Source organism: Vespa mandarinia, chromosome 21, assembly GCF_050613455.1.
Source record: "Vespa mandarinia isolate Hongniang chromosome 21, ASM5061345v1, whole genome shotgun sequence".
Taxonomy (NCBI): Eukaryota; Metazoa; Arthropoda; class Insecta; order Hymenoptera; family Vespidae; genus Vespa; species Vespa mandarinia.
This window is the reverse complement of record NC_140830.1, coordinates 3,430,244-3,449,698: the sequence shown is the minus strand read 5'-3', so window position 1 is coordinate 3,449,698 and position 19,455 is coordinate 3,430,244. Positions and strand designations below refer to the sequence as shown.

The following is a 19,455-nucleotide window of genomic DNA, read 5'->3' as shown; positions in this document are numbered from 1 at the left end:
GAATACTTCAATATAAAGGTTAATAAATACACTGGTTTTGTTTATACTGGTTCATAGATGTCACTGATGCTCCATTTGATCATCTAATATAAGATAGTCTTTTGTTATGATCGAATTTTTGAAAAATCTATTCGGATATATTTAATAAGTATTTATAAAAGATTCAAGATGGCAAAGCCTTTAAATCTTCTCGAAGGGTTTACATTGAGGTAATAAAAAAATTAAATTATATTATTGGTGCGTATTAATAACTTGTATAACAATAATTGTATTTTTCAGTGATTTATTATCTCCAGACGGTTTTACTCTTGAAATTGGAGATGAATATTTGGAGAAAGAAGAAGAGGATAAATTTTCATACAATCCGAACGTATTTTTGTCAAATGAAGAATTAATCAATATGCTTAATATGGATGATTTTAAAATTGACGAAGCTGAAGAAAATAATGAAGCTACAGGTTCTGTGCCTTTTGGAATAAGTTTCGCAACAATGAAAACAAAAATGACTCCAGTAACAAAAGATGGAAAGGTATACTGTAATTAATAATAAAAATTAAATATTTTTAAAAATCAATATTAAATAACATTATTAAATCATTGTTAAATATAGATTATGAAATTAATTAAACAAAAAGGAGTTGGTAAGGTTGTACCATACAATGCTCAGGTCACTATTAAATATATTAGTTATTTTGAATATAATGATGAACCTTTTGATTCTACATATGCGCATGGACATCCAAAAACTATTCGTCTTAATCAGAACTTATTAATTCCTGGACTTGAACTTGCTATAACCAGTATGGAAAAACATGAAATTGCTGTTTTTATTATTCATCCTGATCTTGCATATGGAAGTATTGGATGTCTTCCTCGTATTTTACCTAATGAAGAAGTTATGTTTATTATTCATCTGGTTGATTTTCTTGATAATGGGTCAGCTTATTCTTATCTTAATCTAAACATGGAAGAACAAAAATTATTTTCAAATATTGTTAAAAGTGTTAATGATTTGCTTAATACAGCCAAACATAATTTTACAAACATGAAGATTAAGAAAGCCATAAGACAGTAGGTAAAGAAAATATATTTTTATTTGATACAGATATTAAGATATTACTAATATTTTAATTTATTTGTATAGATACGAAAAAACCATACGTTTATTGGAAGATGCAGAATTAAAAGATGATAAGGAAGAAGAAGAAGTGAAAAGATTACTTTCCAGATCTTACAATAATCTTGCAATATGTTTTAATAAAGAAGAAATGCCACGTCGTGCCGCCATAGCTTGTAACAAAGTACCCATACCTACTGTTAAAACTTACTTCAAGTATATTTTTCATTCATAATGTTTCACAAGTGATGATATTAGAAATCGAAATTAATTATTTTATTTTTTATATTGTAGTCGTGGCAAAGCACTGGTAAAAATTGGGGAATATACAAAAGGTTTGAAAGAATTGCAAATTGCATACAAAATGGAACCAAACGATAAAGACATATATAAAGAAATTTGTTTGGTTAGTGTGATATTATCTTATTATTTAATATTTTTTCTTTTTTTATTTCTAAGGTTTTCACGTTTACATATTATATTATTTTCATGGAAAATGATAGGCAAATGAAAAATATAATAAACACAATGAAATAGAAAAACGATTATGGTTCAATTGTTTCAATTCTTCTAAGCAAGAGAAAAACGAATGTGAATTTCAAAAAGCAGCTCGAGAAATGTGTGAATCTTTTGTTCGAGATAATTATCTATCAAGACAACCATTTCCTGAAGGTTTAACACGAGAAGAAGAGAATTATATACGCGAGCAAGCAGCTGCATTTGGTCTTAATGTTGTTTCTCAAACAAAATATGGCAAGAACATATTATATTTAACTAAAATAAAATATTGACTATGAAGATCTCTTTAGTGATAAGCAAACTAAAAACAGTATTTTTCGTTTTTTTACGAATAGATTGTGAAACGATCTAAAAATCTAAAAATAAATAAAAATAAAAACAATATTTTCTTTTGTTAATAGTACATAAAAGATAAATGTATAATTTTTTATTTTTATATAATTTTTTTATAATTAAATATTCTATAATTATATAATAATAATATATATACATATATATATATATATATATATGCATGTTTTCTGATTGTTATCTTTTTATTGTCCAATAAACAAAAAGAAAATTCATTCTAGATAAATCAACGTAAATAATGTACTGTAGCGGAACTGATTAGATGACAACCATTAGTTAGGCAACAATTTTATCCTATTATTTTACTCAACAAAATTTATGAGAATAGAAAATTGTATTGTTACATAAGATTCGAATACATAAATAATGGTACTTACTGTGGGTCCAAGTAAATGCAATCATGACGTTCATCGCTTGCTTTGTGTTCTTATTAACTCTTCTAAGTAAATATTTTACAGTTCTCTTTTAATATAGTATCTAAAGTTCTTAGTTGATGAAATTGATAGTAAAGTTAATCTGTTATATTTACAGATTTATCTAAAAGTTTCACCAATGATATGCAACGCCATTTAACGGCGGATAAATCGCAAAGATTTTTTTTAGGAGAAGTACTTTTAGATGCTCTTGTTAATCCAATGGGAACAATTCAAGATGACCGATCGGTTATAAATAATATTTTCGATCCGAATTTGATATCCGAAGATGTTACATTCGAGCTCTATACAAATAATAATCCTGTTCAAGGATATTTTTTGAAGGTGAATGATATAACAGGTCTAAAAGAATCTCCATTTGAATCTGAAAATCCTACAAAGATACTCATTCATGGATGGACCGATAGTGCAAACACATATTGGCTGCAAGATTTTCGACAAAATTATCTAACAGTAGGTAATTATAATGTTATTAGCATCAACTGGTTCCCTGCATCGTTGAAAGAGTATGGGATCGCCGCGAAACTAACTCGTCAGGTTTGTATGAAATGAATCGATTTATACAAAAAATAAATTGTTAATTTCTAAAATTCTGGATAGATATATCATGCTTATAGATCGGCAAATATATAGCAGAAATGTTGGATTTTCTTGTCTCACAAACTGGCCTTTCGCTGGACGATGTACACATACTAGGACATAGTTTAGGAGCTCATGTTGCTGGATTTGCTGGAATGAAAGTATCCGGAACAATTGGAAGAATAACTGGCATGGATCCAGCTCGACCAGGTTTCGAATCTTCGAATTTGAACGATTTAAGAATTCGTCTAGATTCTAGAGATGCCAAATTTGTGGATATCATACACACTTGCGCAGGAACACTTGGCTTCATCAGATCAATTGGTCATGTTGATTTCTATCCAAATGGAGGAACATTCAGGCAGCCTGGATGTCCTGTCTTCTCAGCTCGTAAGTGATTTTAAATTATTAATGTTTTTTTTCTTTTTTTTTTTTTTATAAGCGTAAACTTTTCTTGTTTTTATTGTTATCAGAATACTGCAGTCATGCTAGAGCTCACGATTTTATGGGCGAATCTATTATCAATCCATTAACTTTTAGTGCTGTTCAATGCAATAGTTGGATAGAATTTAAAGCAGGCAAGTGCAGAGATAACTCTACTATGGTGTTCATGGGTGAAAACGTTAATCGGAATGCTCGTGGTTCATTTTTCTTGGAAACTAATGCACAACCACCATTCGGAAAAAATGAGATATAAAAGTAGAACGTCAAGTATGATTTTTATATTACTCTCAATATATTTTCATATCTATAAGGTGGTACAAATGTATATATTTAAGAAATATGACTATATTTATGGTACAGGACTGACTGGAAATTAATACTTGTTAAACAATTAAGATCAATTAAGATCATTTATATCGTTCCATTGATGATGTGATCCTCTCCCGACGGTTTCTCTATCTCATCTCCAAAACGCATTCTATATTTCCGACGAACGATGTCCCATTCGACGACATTTTCTATTTTTGACGCTTGATTTAATGATGATTGGCTTTGAAAAGGACTCGAACGTAGTAGAGCGAAACCATCGTTGACCTTGTTGCGATCCAATGAAAGTATTTTATTATCCTACAGAGGAAGAAACTTTATTAGATTCAACACCTTAAATTTTCCTATTTCATCGACTTGACTGTCATAACGTACTTGAGAGAATGAACTTTTCAGAAGTGTATGTTTCGTCATAAAACCATGCATTACGTTCATTTTCTTCTTTTTATTTGCTTTCTTCTTACACATCTTTACAAGATATATTATCCACGTGGTGAACAGATTTAACGGCGAGGGAGCAGTTCGTGTTCTTAAAGAAAGAAAAATTGTTAAAACGTCAAAGTTATCATCCCCATAAACAATATTTACTTTTGCATTTTACGTATAAGTTTACTGAGTCCGTATTTCCACTCTATATCACTTTGCGACTGGATACTTTGATAAGTGTCACTCATCATAGCAATTAGAAGATTGATCAAGATGATAACGGTGACAAGCATGTAGAGAGAGAATGATATCTGGAAGCATAGCAAACGTTTAATTGGAGCAAACGATATGGAATATAAATTTTTCTTTGAAAAATCACCAACCTTAAATAAATATATCGTCCATTTTGGTTGCCTCGTCGAAATCGAGAAATCGTCGGTATTCTTTTGTCCAAAAATTGCGAAGAAAAGATATTCCGTAATGCGGATAGGATTGACTCTTACTGAAAAAAAATCTATGTTATAACATCATTCTTAGCAACAAGGATGTAAAGAGAAATGTTACTCGCAGCAATCCTATCTCTACTGATATCTTACTTTTCTAATTTCCTAATGATCTAAGCTTTGATATATCGCATAATGATTGATTCATATCAATTCGTGCTGACTGATTTCATCTTTCATCAAGTATCATTGATTCGCAATCGATTGATAAAAGGAATGTTCGTTGTTCTAATAAACCTAATAACATGCGATGATATGTGTCAGAAGAAATGTTGATTAGGTCGACATAGAGACAAAGAGAGAAAGAGAGAGAGAGAGAGAGAGAGAGAGAGAGAGAGAGAGAGAGAGAGAGAGAGAGAGAAATAGAGTGAGAGAAGACATATGTTAAAAATATACTCATAACTAATAAACCTTTAGATGTATGAAATGACGCTAAAATATGCGAATATAACAATCATCTAACAGCGTTGAGAACGGTATAAGTATATTCTGTAGTAATTAGGTAAATGTAAACGCATCGCATGTGCATGATGAAATGAATATTCTTTTGAAGTTTTGTGGGGTATGATTGATCATTAGCTGACAAGCTTCGGAATTCGCATGCCACATCGAGTACATTACGCTACGTGAAAGACTACAGGCAAGTTATACACTCATAATTTTTCTTCGGCACGATTAGGATGCATTCTAATTAAGTGACCAACTTTAACAACGACTATTCTTAATCACTTCTTGTGAGTAACGTCAGCACATTGCCGTGCGTGCATTACTACGCATTACTAACATTATTATGCAGCCGTATTCTACCATCAAAAAAATAGATCGATTATAAAATTTATAACAGAGAGAAAGTACATACTGTATATATATATATTTATATATATATATATATATATATATATATATATATATTACATTACATATTACATGTAAGTGACTAACCGTAACACATAATGTGAGGTGGTTCCCTAACCAGACAGGTATATCCATGGTAGCCTCTAAAATATGGTACATGTAATCGATTAGATCATGGATCGACGTGGGATTAGGTCGAGCAGAATAAGTAAAGCGTATACCGCTAACACAAATCGAGATCTAATCGTTTATTTGAAAAAAAAGACCTATGTCTTAAGTTCTTATGAACGATAAAAGTACAAAGAATTATCTAGTCGATCAGAGATGAGTTTAGAGTTCCTCTTCGCCTCATCAGGCATTTGGTAAGTCAGACGTCACGTTTCTAGCTGGACCAATGGACGATGCTTCCTCAAAGGCTATTAAAGGATCCATCTCTGTAGTTTCTTTTATTTCTTCGATAGCTTTCTCAACATTTTCACCGTAGAGATCACGATATTTTCGTCTAACGACATCCCAATCAACGACATTGTCGATCCTAATCACATTGTTGAAGGACAGCTGACTTCCTAATGGACTCAAATGAACTACAGACAAAGCCACACTGTCCTTGTGCATAACTTGCGTCTTCTTCACCTTCGACAGCCACTTTGCTCCCATTTTCGAACGTGGCGACATTCTAGTTCTTTCCAAGCCCATCATTTGAATCAAAGATGGTCTTTGCTTTTTAGCCGCACGTTTCTTGCAGAGTTTGAAGAAGTACGTTATCCAAGTAGTTAAAAGGTTCAGAGGAGACGGCGCCGTGGTTGTTCTATATCATCAAGAAAGATAATCAATTTCGTACCTAATGATTATTGATATCTTGAGATATGTGTGATAATAATGTATGATACATTACGATTAAGGGACGATAGAGAGACACAACTAACGAAACAAAGTTTAAACTCGCTGTCGTTACCTGTGCATATTTCTAATGAGTTTGCTCAATCCGTATTTCCACTCGATATCAGATTGAGCTTGTATCCGTTGATAAGTGTCACTCATCATGGCGATCAGGAGGTTTATCAACACGACCACCGATACCAACATGTAAATGCCGAAGGCGAGCTTGAATAGGATCGTGGTCCAATCGGGTTGGTCAGGTTCGACCTTGAACTGCTCATGAGTGGTCTGTCCGAAGATGGCGAAGAACAATAATTCAACGGCCAGTATCGGGCTCATCCTGACTGGAAATACGTGCCAACAAGATATCTGATAAGACACATCGACGCGAGAAAGAAAGAAGCTTGCATACAGATAATAAAAACATTCTCTTGCATTGTTTACTCCCTGACATATGTCATGCCAGTGCCGGTTAACAATTGTTTAATATTTTTATGATGATTTTTAGTCGTTCTAAGGACCTACGTTTACGTCAGTGCATTCACACACTAGGCTCCTTTCGTTCCTGCCGAATACGAGAAAAAATCAATCTGCACGTAACTTTGGACATGCATTGTGTTATATATATAAGAAAAGACTTAAACTTTTAATACTTCGCGTAAGATCATTAAAAATATTCTTAAAGATATATTCCTGTGCCACATACAATGAGATTTCGAGCTAGTGTAGATGATTCGATGCAAACGCATGTTTCTGGCCATGCTGACTGAGTAGGACGCAATCCCAAACTCGTAAAAATAAAGGTGACATTTATTTTGTATAAATACAGGCACATGTAGACTACGTAACGTAGACTTACTTAGCTTCTAAAATCATATAGACGATCGTCCTTCGAAAAGCCCGCTCTTTCATCTCTCCTTTTGTCTCTTTTCTTCTTTTTTTTTCTTTTTTTTTTTTTTTTTTTCTTTTCTTAGTCAGCTACATAGACCTAAAATTATTATTTTAATTTTCACGCTCGCGAGATCATATTTATATAGGTGAAGTGGTCATCGTTGTTGGAACCATCGGAGCATTTGAAACATTAGGTCCATAATCATCCTCATTCTCATTTTCGTTGTCCTTGTCATCCTTCTCCTTGTCCTCTTCTTTTTCAGGCTCGTTCCCAGTCAAAGCAAGATACTTCTTCCTGATTGAGTCCCAATCAACCACACTCTCGATTCTGGTAGCACTGTTAAAGGACAATTGACTGCCTAATGGGCTCAAATGCATTACCGAAAGAGCCACGCTGTCTTTTGGTTGGACCTGTCCCTTCTTGACTTTGGCCAACCACTTTGCACCCATCTTGGATCTTGGAGATAATCGACCGCTACGTTGAAGACCCATCATATGTACCAGAGACGGTCGTTTGCGTTTTGCTGCACGTTGTTTGCATACTTTGATGAAGTAAACGATCCAGGTTGTTAGCAAGTTTAACGGGGAAGGAGCTGTAGTCGTTCTGCAACATGGAAACGTATTTTCAATGTGTTCCAGCTTAATTACCTGACTCAATGGATCATAGAAAAAAACAAAGGATCTAATTATTATCATTCTAGGCTATATTTTATCAGGTAAATGAAGCTAAAGATATACACGACAAATTAAATGTCACATTTGCTTACATTTTCGATCAGAGATTAACATTAACATTAAGTGTTAAAGAAAAAAATGTCAGGCTTACCTGTGCATATTACGGATCAATTTACTCAGACCGTATTTCCACTCAATATCCGATTGTGCCTGTATCCGTTGATAGGTGTCGCTCATCATTGCGATAAGCAGATTAATTAACACCACTACCGAGACCAACATGTACACGCCGAAGGCCAGCTTAAAGAGGACCGAGGTCCAGTCCGGCTGATTGACCTCGACCTTGAGCTCGCTGTGTGTCGTTTGACCGAAGACGGCGAAGAACAGATACTCGAAGGCAAGTATAGGACTCATCTTTACTGGAATTCGAGGTACACAGAGGCATCTTGATTTTCTTTATCTTTTCTTTTTGCAGTCTTGCTTTTCGCTTGCTTTTTCGTGCCATGGCAGGCTGTGGCTACTGGTGGTACTCACTACGAATTGACTCGCGTGTTTACCATAACGAATACATAACGAATGAACGAACGAACGAACGAACATGCTCATGCTTTTGTTATACAATCTGTGGTCATGCTCGGGCTGAGTATAACGTTGAATGCATGCCAAATTTGATTGATTTAATTTGTTTTTATTTATTTGTTTTTTTTTTTTCTTGAACTTGTATTATTCTCCTTCTTTACGCATAGTATGCGTGTGTTGTTTTTTGATTACATTATATATTATATGTTATAGATTTGTTCTAAGTCGACGCGAAGATATTCAAGCCCTGTGTAAAGAACTGCAGTTAATCGAAGACGCTTCAAGATGCAGTAATCCTTTGGAATTTCTCAACACAGTCACATTTCATTATTTTTATCAATTCCATTGATTCTTTTGGATTAGGTGATCCCTTCCAGATGAACTTCACTTTCTTCGTTTTAACAATGAAACGCGTGCCGGAATACACCACGAACATACGTACGTGTTTGATTTGGTTTGCTGTGAGTGAAAGGATGCAACATGCAAATTAAATCATTTTCAGCATCCGGATCACTGAAGATCTCATTGACACGACGTGAATATGACACGCTGATTCTTGATATAAAATTATAACATTAGATGCGATGAATGCATGCAAATTTTCTCAATGAGATTGCCTTGATCAAAGGTGTCAACGTACCCAGTTAGTCAACAATTCGCCTTCAACAAAATTGAAGAGAGTCGTAGTACACTTGGGAGATGTTTCTAAATGGGGAATCGAACGTAAAAATAATGATAGCGTTCGTATTTCAAAAATCGATTCATTCATTTGGCATTCTTAAGACGTTGTTTATACAAATATTATTATCTTCCCCATGAGACGTAAAACGCGAGCTGGAGTCGAGAAAAAACGCAAGTACGTAAATATTATACAAAAGGATGAACACAGACAATCGGGGAAAAGAGGGTGGTTGCAAAGTACACGGCACATAGAAAATTGGCGTTCCGACGACATGCCGACAGTGAATTAGCTTTGAATTGTTTATCGTGATATACATATAAACGTACGCTGCGTTTCGGAAGTACTTTGCGTGTTTGCTCTAGGTCTTTCTTTTTTTTTTTTCTTTTTTTTTTTTTTGATATATTCGTTTATAATAGAATAAATTCGCTTTCTTATTTAGACTTCAAATCTGCAGGTATACGAGAATGTTTTGTAGTTGTTGGGAATTTTATAAAAATAGAAGAGAGTCCTGCGATCCTGTGAAAAATAAAAAAATAATAATAAATAAAAAAAACTGTCCCTATCCGAATCGCAGCGAAAATGCACGGATGGAAAATACAGTTCTCGTTGATTTTGCAGAATATTGCTGTTATCAGGCAACAGTCTTGGCAGGCAGCACACAGACATGGCGTACATCATTCAAGATGCACAATGCAGACGGGACGACACTGACATCGAGCGTGTCCTGCATTCAATTTTTGCGCACGTGCCACTTTGCTTTGTTTTATCATTGTTCTCAATTTGCTGCTTTGTCATTCTTGTCGATCTGGCAAAACTTACTCTCTCGGGAGTTATCGTCACAACATTCATTCTTTTTCCTGTAGCGGCTGAAGTAATGAGGAGTCGCCGGTGCTGGCGTCTCCGTTATCCATTCCGTTAAATTGGCGGACATATCTATTATTGTAATTTTCTCTAATTACGTCTATGCCTCGTCTTAAACGAACCTAATTTCGACCATTCCTATTATTTTAATTAATGTACAATATCTCAAGTATGAATCAGCTTTAGCCTCTGAAAAGTTTCCCCAGTAGAATTTCCCTTTGGTGTGTATATATATACATATGTATACACATATATATACATAAGATATAGAAACATTTACATATTTACATATTTCACGGATAATAAATCATCGATTAGTCGAATGAAATTCCTAAAGATGTTAATAACCCGAAGGAATTTGTACGTGATCTACAATTACCAGGAAGCACGGATGATCTGCTACAGAAAACGGTGTCTTGCTTCATTTCATTATTCGGACGCAATGACGTACCGATGAAAAAAAAGCACTCGCTACATCCTATTAAATAGTTCTTTTTTTTCTTTTTTTGGATTAATTGGCCTTAAAGCAATTTTCATTTCTAAAATCTAAACCTACGTTAACATCTACGCTGCTACCATCTATATATGCGATCATATTACGGATATAAAAAAAGAATATTATAATAAATAAATTTATAATGTCGGCAAATCTGAAGAGAGCGAAGATAAGATAAAGGAAACGCTATCAGCTGGCTCGTACATATCACGAAGCCAGTTATAATAAGTGCATCGAACTTACCGTCGTGAAAGGCACTCTCAGTTTTTCTCTCCACAAGATTTGCGTTGTTCTGGAATGCTTGGTTGAGAGCGACGAAGTGCATGGAAAAGCCAAAGACGAAGATGGCCAATACAGCGAGGAATCTGGCGAGATCCTTCATGAGATTGCCGATGATGATGGCCCATGGTCCAAAGAGATGATGGAAGGATAAAAAGTCCAGGATCTGAACGCAAGCTAGCAGGAAACTCAAGGCGAAGAGTTGATTTCTTAGATACAATAACGTTGGCCAGTATTCATGTTTGATTATGACGAATCCCATAAGATGAAAGGCAACACCGAAGATACCGAAGAGAAGGACTGCTAATTTGATCCAGCCGAGGCCACTTTTATCACTGGGATTGGTCAATTCGAAGAGTAGAAGACCCGACAGCATTACCAGAAGACACCATTCGTACCAGTATGGTAATAAATTGGGTCTTAAGACTGGATATATTGGTGTTATTCCAACTAGCATCAGAAATACCATCAGATAAATGTGGGACGTTAAGTACGACATGAATTTTATGATCGGCACGTTGTTGTACTTGTGCCCAAGTGGCAGAGCAAAGACTACCCAAACTGGTGGGCAAATCAGAAAGGCTATGAATAGGAGAATCGTTCTGAAAGCGTTCCAATTTAGGCTACCTTGCCAAAGTTCTTGGAGATAACGCTGTACAACTGTATGAGCTATCACCTCTTTTTGTTCATTTTCAATCAGCACATCCAAGAATTCTACGTTTCTTCGATCCATAGACGTTAAAATTCTGCCAGCTGAATCGGCACCTGCCGCAAGAGCGAGTAATTCTGTTGCCATAGCCTCGCATTGCTTTCCAGCTGCAATCAAATCTTTTGCTCGTTCCTTTTCCTTCTCCGATAATTTCATATAGATGTTGGAGAGTTTCGCTGCAGTGTCTACAGGTGCTGGAGAGACCAGAACAAACTCTTCGATTGGCTTGTTGTTATTACTCTTGCTGCAAACCATCATATTGTAGACGAACTGAAACAAAAAGATATTTTCTTATCAATCAGTTGTGGGCTCTTTAAGGCTGAAGAACAAGCTATATTAATCGAATTGATAAATCGTTAATAATACGTATAAGAACTAATAGAATTTTGCAATGTTTTTTTTTTCCCTCGAGTAAAAAAACGATATTAAGTAGAAGGTCATAACTCCAGTTCCATATCGCATGTACTACTCGCGTTAAGTGCTAAGTTATTACTTTGGAATATCGATTCTAGCAATGAGAAAAGTTTTCTCAAATATAAGCGTGAGTTTTCTCATGGTTATCTTTGAGAAAACTTTTAAGGTAAGCGTGAAGAGAATGATCAGAGTGTGGTTCTAGCATTTTTCATCATTGGCCTTGATAACGCATAAAACTTTATACCCTTCTGTCTTCCATAAGAGCATAGGTATCGTGTTCCTTTTCCATCAAATACTTTAATACGTCATTATGACCTTCGGAAGCGGCGAACCAAATAGGAGCACAACCAAGGTTTGTCTCGCTTTTTGGTGAAGCTCCACTTTCGACGAGTAGTTTGACGACGTCGAGGTAACCAGCACGAGCAGCACAGTGCAAAGGAGTCCAGCCATTCTTATCGGTAGCATTTATCTCTGCTCCTTGACCTAACAGTACCTCTACCATTTGATAATGCCCATGTGTAGCAGCTATATGCAGGCCAGTTTTTCCATAACGATCGGAACTATGCAACAATTCTGCTGATCTGCTGAGAAGAAGACCAACTACCGTGATATGCCCACCGAAACAAGCTAAATGCAAAGGGTTGAATCCATTTTCAGTCGTCGCTGCGTCCACCTAAGAAAATATAGATATTTTTTTTTATATACTATTCCATTCCATTTTCAGGTTTATTCAGACGTAATCATTCTGTACTATCGATTACCTGTACTCCAGCAGAGTTTAAAAGAAGTCGTACGACATTTTCATTTCCTGAATAGGCTGCTAGGTGAAGGGGTGTCATGCCAGATTCGCTTCCTAATTCTCCTACCAAAGAACCGCCGGTAGGTGGATCGGATTTAACAGTTCCAGGAACATTTGTCAGTAACTCTCTGACGGTATCTGGAAAAAATTATAAAAAAAGAAGTAAAAGCAATACTTCGAAAGAAATTGTTCATTGTTAGTCCGTTTTTGTTAATTTCGTCGAAGAATTTAGATCGATTAGGCATTTGAGGCGACGAGATACAAATAATTAACGTGACTGGACGGAACAAAACGGTACTTGAACATTCTTGCACGAATTAGTTATACAGTTTCTAAGTTCGTGACCAGCGACACCTAAATCTTAAACTTCGAGATCAGGTATTTACGATTAGGTAGAGTAAGTGGTCTTGAACTTTCGACCGTCGGTTTAAAATAAAACTCGAACAATACGTTGATTTTCTTTGAAATTCACCTAGTGCATGGTAATCCGGAAAAATTCCTATGAGCAAAGGAATTTCACATTGTTGTTTAATCGCTTGATCGTGTTTTACGAGCTCACGATAACTATTATTTTATTCGATAAATGTTGCTCTACCTTTTATTATTATTCTTTGAGGAGGGAAATCTCAACTATTTCTTACGATCTAAAGATTATGCATTTCCTTTTGCACGAAAGATCTTATAAGATAAGTCTTTAGAAAATCTATGCAACGCAACAAAAGAGATTTTCGCGTGACCGCAGTCGTCCTCGCGGGGAAAGTCTCACTTTCGGCGACATTACCGATCACTACATTTGACTTTAAACCAGTCGGAAGAGTCACGCGAAAATCCTATTCCTCAATGTACATATGCCAAAATACGTGCAGTAGGGTACGGTGAAAAACGATTTGCTGGAATCACGCATGGGTATGATGACCCTTTTCTAATGGCCAAACCAAAATGTTCGTACCAGTTACCGTTGATATATGTTAGTTAAATACGCAAATGATACTGCAGTTTAAGGATGATAACGTGCATTACAGCGTATAAGTGAAACTTTAATTAAAAATAGATTCTTAATCGAGTTTTTCAATTGAATATCAATTGACTATGGTGTATCAGAAGATTAGAAAAGTTTTTGAAAATTTGAACATTTGTTAAATATAAAATATGCTTACCAGCTTGGCCAAAGTAAGCAGCAACGTGGAGCGCCGTTACACCCAATTTCTTGCTCGAAATTCTCAAAGATTGAGAAGATTTCATCACTTCTAGGACTTGTCCGTGTCCATGTTGAGCTGCCAAATGTACCGCAGTGAAGCCGGCACGATTTTCATCGGCACAGGAAGCACCAGCTCTTACCAAAGCCCTTACTACTTCAGCATGACCACCTTCGGCAGCTAACTGAAGGGGCGTTGCCTCGGTCAGCTTGTTTCTCGCTGAAATTACACCCTGACGATCAAATTTCATTAGTTCCTCGATCACTCTTACGCTTCCCTGCATCGCTGCTATATGGGCACATGTATTTCCGTCTTTGGTGCATGCCATCACCAAACTCGGGTGCCTTTGTAGAAAGAGTTGTGCCACTTCAGCGTAATTATTCATGGCAGCGGCATGAATTGGCTTCTGTCCTTGATCGTCGGTAGCGTCTATGCTAGCACCAAGTTCCAAGAGAAGCTTGCAGACTTCCAATTGACCAGCGCCTGCTGCCAGATGAAGAGGAGTCTGTTTCCTCAGTGTAAGCACGTCTATCGCAGCACCATGATCTTGAATGAGAAATCTAACCAAATGAGAATAACCGTTCATTGCTGCCAAATGCAATGCCGTTCTACCAACGCGAGACTTTGAGTTTATGAAGGCTTTGTTTGCCAGTAAGGCATCACAGACTTGAAGATAGCCATGTTCAGCAGCTAAATGAAGTGCCGATCTACCCTCCAAGTCGAAGACGTCTACTCTGGCATGATTAGCTAAAAGATTCGTCACCAATTCCATGTGACCACGATGAGCTGCTATCAACAGAGGTGTCCAACCAACTGCACTTTGCCTATTCAAAGCTTTCTGAACTTCTGTAGCTGACATATGGCTGATCATTTCGGAAAGTACTTCGTTGTTTCCAGCTAAAGCACAGTAATGGAAAGCAGATTCTTGAGCTTGTTTAGTTTGCAACGAAACATCGGCTCCTCCTTCCAGAAGTGCACGTACAACTGCACGATCATCTCCTGGTATTACAACCTCGGATGGTTCGATCTGGGCGGCGTAATGCAAAGCACTGGCACCTTCGTTCGTTACGCTGTTCACGTAAGAAGTTGCAACTTCTGGTCCTTTGTTCTGCTTCACAAATTCGATTAGATGACGGACCACGTCTGCTCGACATCCCCTGCAGGCCAAATGTAGAGGGGTTTCACCGTTCTAACAAACAAGAGATAAAACGTACAAGTAGAATTGAAGAATTAAAATAAGAATAATCGATCAAATTTTAACACAAAGTCCGATCATATAAGCCTGTCAACTCTAAAAATACGTACATTGGTGCCATCATCGAGTGCCATTAAGCGTGTTTGTTGTGCAATAATCGTTGAAATATAAAGAAGTAACTCAAAGGTTGATAGCCAAACGTATTTCTCATACTTTCGACTTAAACATTGGATCACCGCCGTCCTCGAGGAGAAGTAATAAAGTTGCTAAGTTCCCGTGACTGGCAGCTACATGAACAGGAGTTTGTCCATCGTCCGTTGTCAAATTGGGCCCAGCTCCAGATTTTAATAACATCAAAGCACACCTATCGCCGTCTGGAACTCGTGCCGCTATATGAAGTGGAGTCTCTCGAAGTTTGCCGCCTCTAACGTGCACCTCAGCTCCATAACCCAATAAAGTTTCAACGACAGCTGGCTTGGCACTCTCCACGGCTATGTGCAACGCCGTGTAATTGTCATTCGTTGTTGCATCCACCTGTTCAAAAGAATTTCATTGGAGTCAGTCCTTTGAAATCAATTTATTTGATTCATTGAGAAAGAAAATTAGGAAAAAAAATGACCTTTTCTCCTCTTTGTAGGAGTGTACTAATGATTCCCACATGACCATATTTAGCTGCAGTATGAATAGATCTTGCTCCACGTTTATTTGGCATGTGCAAGTATACGCCCTTTTTAAAGAGCATCGTGGCACATTCCGAGTGTCCATTCAAAGATGCTATATGCATTAGGGTGGAGCCGTCTTTCGTTCTCTCAAATATGCTGGCCTTGAATTTATCAGCAAGAAGTTCAATTATCGTGGCATGCCCATTCTCCGCAGCCAAGTGCATAGGCGTTCGATCTTGATGATCAGCGATCGATGCCGATGCTCTAACACCGTAGAAGTACTTGACTAAAATCTCGTCACCTTCGGCACTTGCAATGTGCAATGCTGTTTGACCTTCACCCTGCAAAAATTTATCTCTTATTTGCTAGATAGATAGAAATAATATATCTAGAAAGTAGAATCTTCTTTTAGGACCTACGAAGCGTCTCCTGATAGATCTCATGAACGACTAAAGAGTTATTCTCGAACTGGACTCGAACTAATATACGCACTGCGACGATTAACCTCATACATTACGCATGCATGCCCTTCAACCCTAGTATTAGCAATAATAATTAAATAAAGCTGACGTAATTCGTTTGTTGGAGAATTATAAAACAGTGTGTTGGAGAGTTATAAAAAGCATTTTTAGCATTTTATCCACTACGATTGGTTAAAGAGATTTTAAGTCACAATGAATGATGACTTTTCTCATTACGTTGAACACGCATTTCTTAGCCTAGCAAACGCCTATGAAATTATGTTGACTCGATCGATACCATAGCCAGCGCGAAAATGTGATTAACATTTGTTGGAAGTTTAATTGTGAGACTTGTTGCTCTAAGAATTTCATTATTATATTTTCTTCTTGGATTAATATACATACATTTTGCATGTCTACTGGAGCTCCGTAATCCACCAGAATCCGAACCATATCAATGTCCCTTCGTCTAGCAGCCAAATGAAGAGCCGAGTCTCCAGCTGGAGTGGTAGCTCGAAGTTGATCTGGTGCTTGCTGAGATAATAATTCGCGGCACATGGATTGATTACCAGCTTCAACTGCCAAGAGAAGTGGTATCTTTCCTCTCTATTAATCGATTAAAAACATATTCTGTTTATTAGCATTATTTATTTTGTGATTAACAGTAATCGAGAACATTTTATTAATTTCATTTCTAACAGGAATTCTATTAGAAGAAAAGGAAACATAAATCTCTCAAAGGTTTACAGAGCAGACTGATATTTATAGATATTGTTTATGATAGTCATATCATTGCTACGATATTGACATCGTTGAGAAGAGAGAGAGAGAGAGAGAGAGAGAGAGAGAGAGAGAGAGAGAGCGAGAGAGTGAGTGAGACGGAAAAAAGGGAAGAGAAGAGGAGAATTACGAGGCAACTCGGTGCCAGGTAGCGATGTTCACCGATTTGCAAGGCTCGTGTCACGCGAGAAGCAAACGGGGATCGTTTTGAAATTTTTTATCTTCTCCCAATTGGAACTTTTGTATGTATTAACTTGTGATCGTGCCTTCGGTGCAAGGAATTACACGAACGTTCCACTTTTTAACTTTAGTACGTATCATCGATCTTCCTTACCGAAAGCAAATAGTCAACGAGTTATTTCATTCAATAATGAATTTTAAAACATTCCTGATGCATTTACTTACACCATCGACTTTCAATCTGATGTCTTTTCCTGCTGCAGCCAGTAAAGCACGTAAAATTGATGTTGCTGTACCAGTTTGCCTAGATGCAACCAAATGAACTGCCGTTTGTTGCCTCGACTAGGAGAAAATATTTTTTAGAATCTTTTAGATTTTATTACATCGTTTAAATTTCTTTTCAATTCTTACCCCTCCGGTAGCATAAGGATCAACACCTTTTTTCGAAAGAAGCAACTTGACCACATCTTCTCTCGAATACATAGCAGCAATGTGCAAAGCATTATAATTGTCCTAAAACAAATTAAACCTCTATAACACATTATTATCGTTTTTAAAGAGATTATTCCACGAACTTTATAATCGTCACAGTTCAACCTTCTATTACATAGATTAATTCAAAGAGAAGCATTTCCCAAAGTAATAAAGTAACACGATTGTAAATTGCACTTCGCCGCACCCAACATTAATCGGACGAATCACGGCAATGGTTCCGCCGTTTCAATCACAGTTTATTAGCGTGCAATTTGAAAATTATATTGGAGCCATAGCGAGGGCGGTGGCCGTGGTCGATATTCAACCGACAAAGTACACGATCGTGCTATTGTGTATGAAACTTTAATATGGATATGGAAATTCCATCAAATTCCTTACAGTGATAAACGAAAATCTTTGTATATTAGATGTTCGATTAGACAATTCATGTTAGAGAATTAAAACGATAGCTATAAAAAGGATCATTTATTATGATCGATTCGAGATTGAGATTGAAAGTGAACGTCTGTAATGACAAATAAATCTATCAGTATTATGTAATGTAACTTTAATGAATCCTCGGGCCAAGAGCTCAGTAGAGTATTCTTAATCTTAACATGATTATCGGACTTCCTTTTTTTTTTTCGTCCTATTAAACTGACCGGCCTAGTTGCTTACTTACGAACACTTCGTTAGCTCGACAAGCCCCTTGGCCTTGGCCCTCATTCACGCAATCCTAACACGCTCTCAACTTTGCACGGATTAGAGGTAGATCATTAACTGTACAGGTTTCGTGTTTAACGTTACCTCTGCTAACTCAAGCTGGTCAAGCGACATTATTATGTGTTAAGGTACTACGTGTAAAGCAGAAACTAAACGTAATGACAATGTCACTTGTTCTAGCTAACTATTTTAATATTGGGGTTCATTTTAAGGCCGTCAAGAGAAAAGTGAGCTTCGACTTTCTAATTCCTAACATTCTTAATATTCTTAGAAAGAAAGAAAGAAAGAAAAAAAGAAATTGTTCACGGTCGAACGAGTCATTACTGGTTACTTGCATTGTTCCGTGCTCCAACATCAGCACCCAACTCTATCATCCTGTCCAGTAATCCTGTACGATTGTCCTTCACTGCATACATCAATGGCGTCATTCCAGTCGTCTGATAATAATATATTTATTTGTTTATTTATCAATCTTTTAGAATTATTGATTGATACAATTTTTTCAAAATAATTTCTATTCTTTGATTAAATTAATACTATAATAATAAAGATTTTGCATTCAAATGTACTAACCGGGTCCATAAGACCAGACAGAGGTGCGATAAAACCTTCCTCAGCCGCATTCTGGACCGCCTTTTCCATAGATTTGAGCAGCTGGTCCACGGGTGCCCATTCTCCGCGTGCAGCAAGTGCCAAAAGTCTTTGGGCACCTTCCCTAGCAGTAGCACCTGCCGATCCAGGTTTGCTACCCGGTTGTGATGGTTCTCCACTGGTACCTCCATTGCTACCCGTTGATACCGAAGCACCATCATCCTTTCCACCAGCTGGACTATCTTCTTTATTTGGAATATTCTTCTTATCGTCCTTGTTGCCCTGAGATCTCTTGTTACTGCTCATGTTACGTCGTACTGTCTTTCTTCGCCGAACATGGTTCGATCCGGTTCTTTTTCCACGTTAAACGTGAT

The 19,455-nt window shown here is 36.7% G+C and overlaps 4 protein-coding genes and 1 long non-coding RNA gene across 11 annotated transcripts; 3 read left to right on the top strand and 2 right to left on the bottom strand.

The window, feature by feature from the left end:
• The first annotated feature begins 30 nt into the window (after positions 1-30).
• On the top strand, positions 31-2,339 carry shu (inactive peptidyl-prolyl cis-trans isomerase shutdown). 2 transcript variants are annotated; one of them, XM_085663233.1, is made up of 7 exons: positions 31-209; positions 280-529; positions 611-1,071; positions 1,145-1,333; positions 1,412-1,523; positions 1,621-1,870; positions 2,209-2,339. In XM_085663233.1, the coding sequence occupies exons 1-7, from the start codon at positions 169-171 to the stop codon at positions 2,220-2,222; spliced, it is 1,317 nt and encodes a 438-aa protein (XP_085519359.1). In that variant the 5' UTR covers positions 31-168; the 3' UTR covers positions 2,223-2,339. The 2 variants fall into 2 exon arrangements, with proteins under 2 accessions (XP_085519359.1, XP_035727793.2); XM_035871900.2 differs by lacking the exon at positions 2,209-2,339 and having other exon boundaries at positions 1,621-1,978.
• LOC146872324 (pancreatic triacylglycerol lipase) lies at positions 2,238-3,880 on the top strand. 2 transcript variants are annotated; one of them, XM_085663234.1, is made up of 4 exons: positions 2,238-2,430; positions 2,519-2,958; positions 3,039-3,390; positions 3,474-3,880. In XM_085663234.1, exons 1-4 carry the CDS (start codon positions 2,388-2,390, stop codon positions 3,695-3,697), a joined length of 1,059 nt encoding a protein of 352 aa, XP_085519360.1. In that variant the 5' UTR covers positions 2,238-2,387; the 3' UTR covers positions 3,698-3,880. The 2 variants fall into 2 exon arrangements, with proteins under 2 accessions (XP_085519360.1, XP_085519361.1); XM_085663235.1 differs by having other exon boundaries at positions 3,541-3,698.
• LOC118443968 (transient-receptor-potential-like protein) lies at positions 3,737-5,960 on the bottom strand. Its single transcript, XM_035871708.2, has 6 exons — positions 5,856-5,960; positions 5,643-5,698; positions 4,581-4,699; positions 4,360-4,508; positions 4,147-4,300; positions 3,737-4,071 (listed from the first exon to the last, which is right to left on the bottom strand). The coding sequence occupies exons 1-6, from the start codon at positions 5,912-5,914 to the stop codon at positions 3,856-3,858; spliced, it is 753 nt and encodes a 250-aa protein (XP_035727601.2). The 5' UTR covers positions 5,915-5,960; the 3' UTR covers positions 3,737-3,855.
• nompC (no mechanoreceptor potential C) lies at positions 5,907-19,397 on the bottom strand. 5 transcript variants are annotated; one of them, XM_035871721.2, is made up of 14 exons: positions 19,064-19,397; positions 18,826-18,927; positions 17,705-17,806; positions 17,519-17,635; positions 16,739-16,939; positions 15,830-16,213; positions 15,424-15,744; positions 13,977-15,204; positions 12,782-12,957; positions 12,265-12,693; positions 10,862-11,876; positions 10,081-10,194; positions 8,152-8,419; positions 7,464-7,929 (listed from the first exon to the last, which is right to left on the bottom strand). In XM_035871721.2, the coding sequence occupies exons 1-14, from the start codon at positions 19,385-19,387 to the stop codon at positions 7,464-7,466; spliced, it is 5,247 nt and encodes a 1,748-aa protein (XP_035727614.1). In that variant the 5' UTR covers positions 19,388-19,397. The 5 variants fall into 5 exon arrangements, with proteins under 5 accessions (XP_085519356.1, XP_035727604.1, XP_035727603.1 ...); XM_085663230.1 differs by lacking the exons at positions 7,464-7,929; positions 8,152-8,419; positions 10,081-10,194 and adding exons at positions 5,907-6,363; positions 6,511-6,778; XM_085663229.1 differs by lacking the exon at positions 10,081-10,194.
• Positions 7,906-10,891, top strand: LOC146872323 (uncharacterized). The gene is made up of 4 exons (XR_014983430.1): positions 7,906-8,041; positions 8,227-8,397; positions 8,476-9,435; positions 9,880-10,891. It is a non-coding gene; the product is annotated as an uncharacterized LOC146872323 (long non-coding RNA).
• Positions 19,398-19,455: the final 58 nt, after the last annotated feature.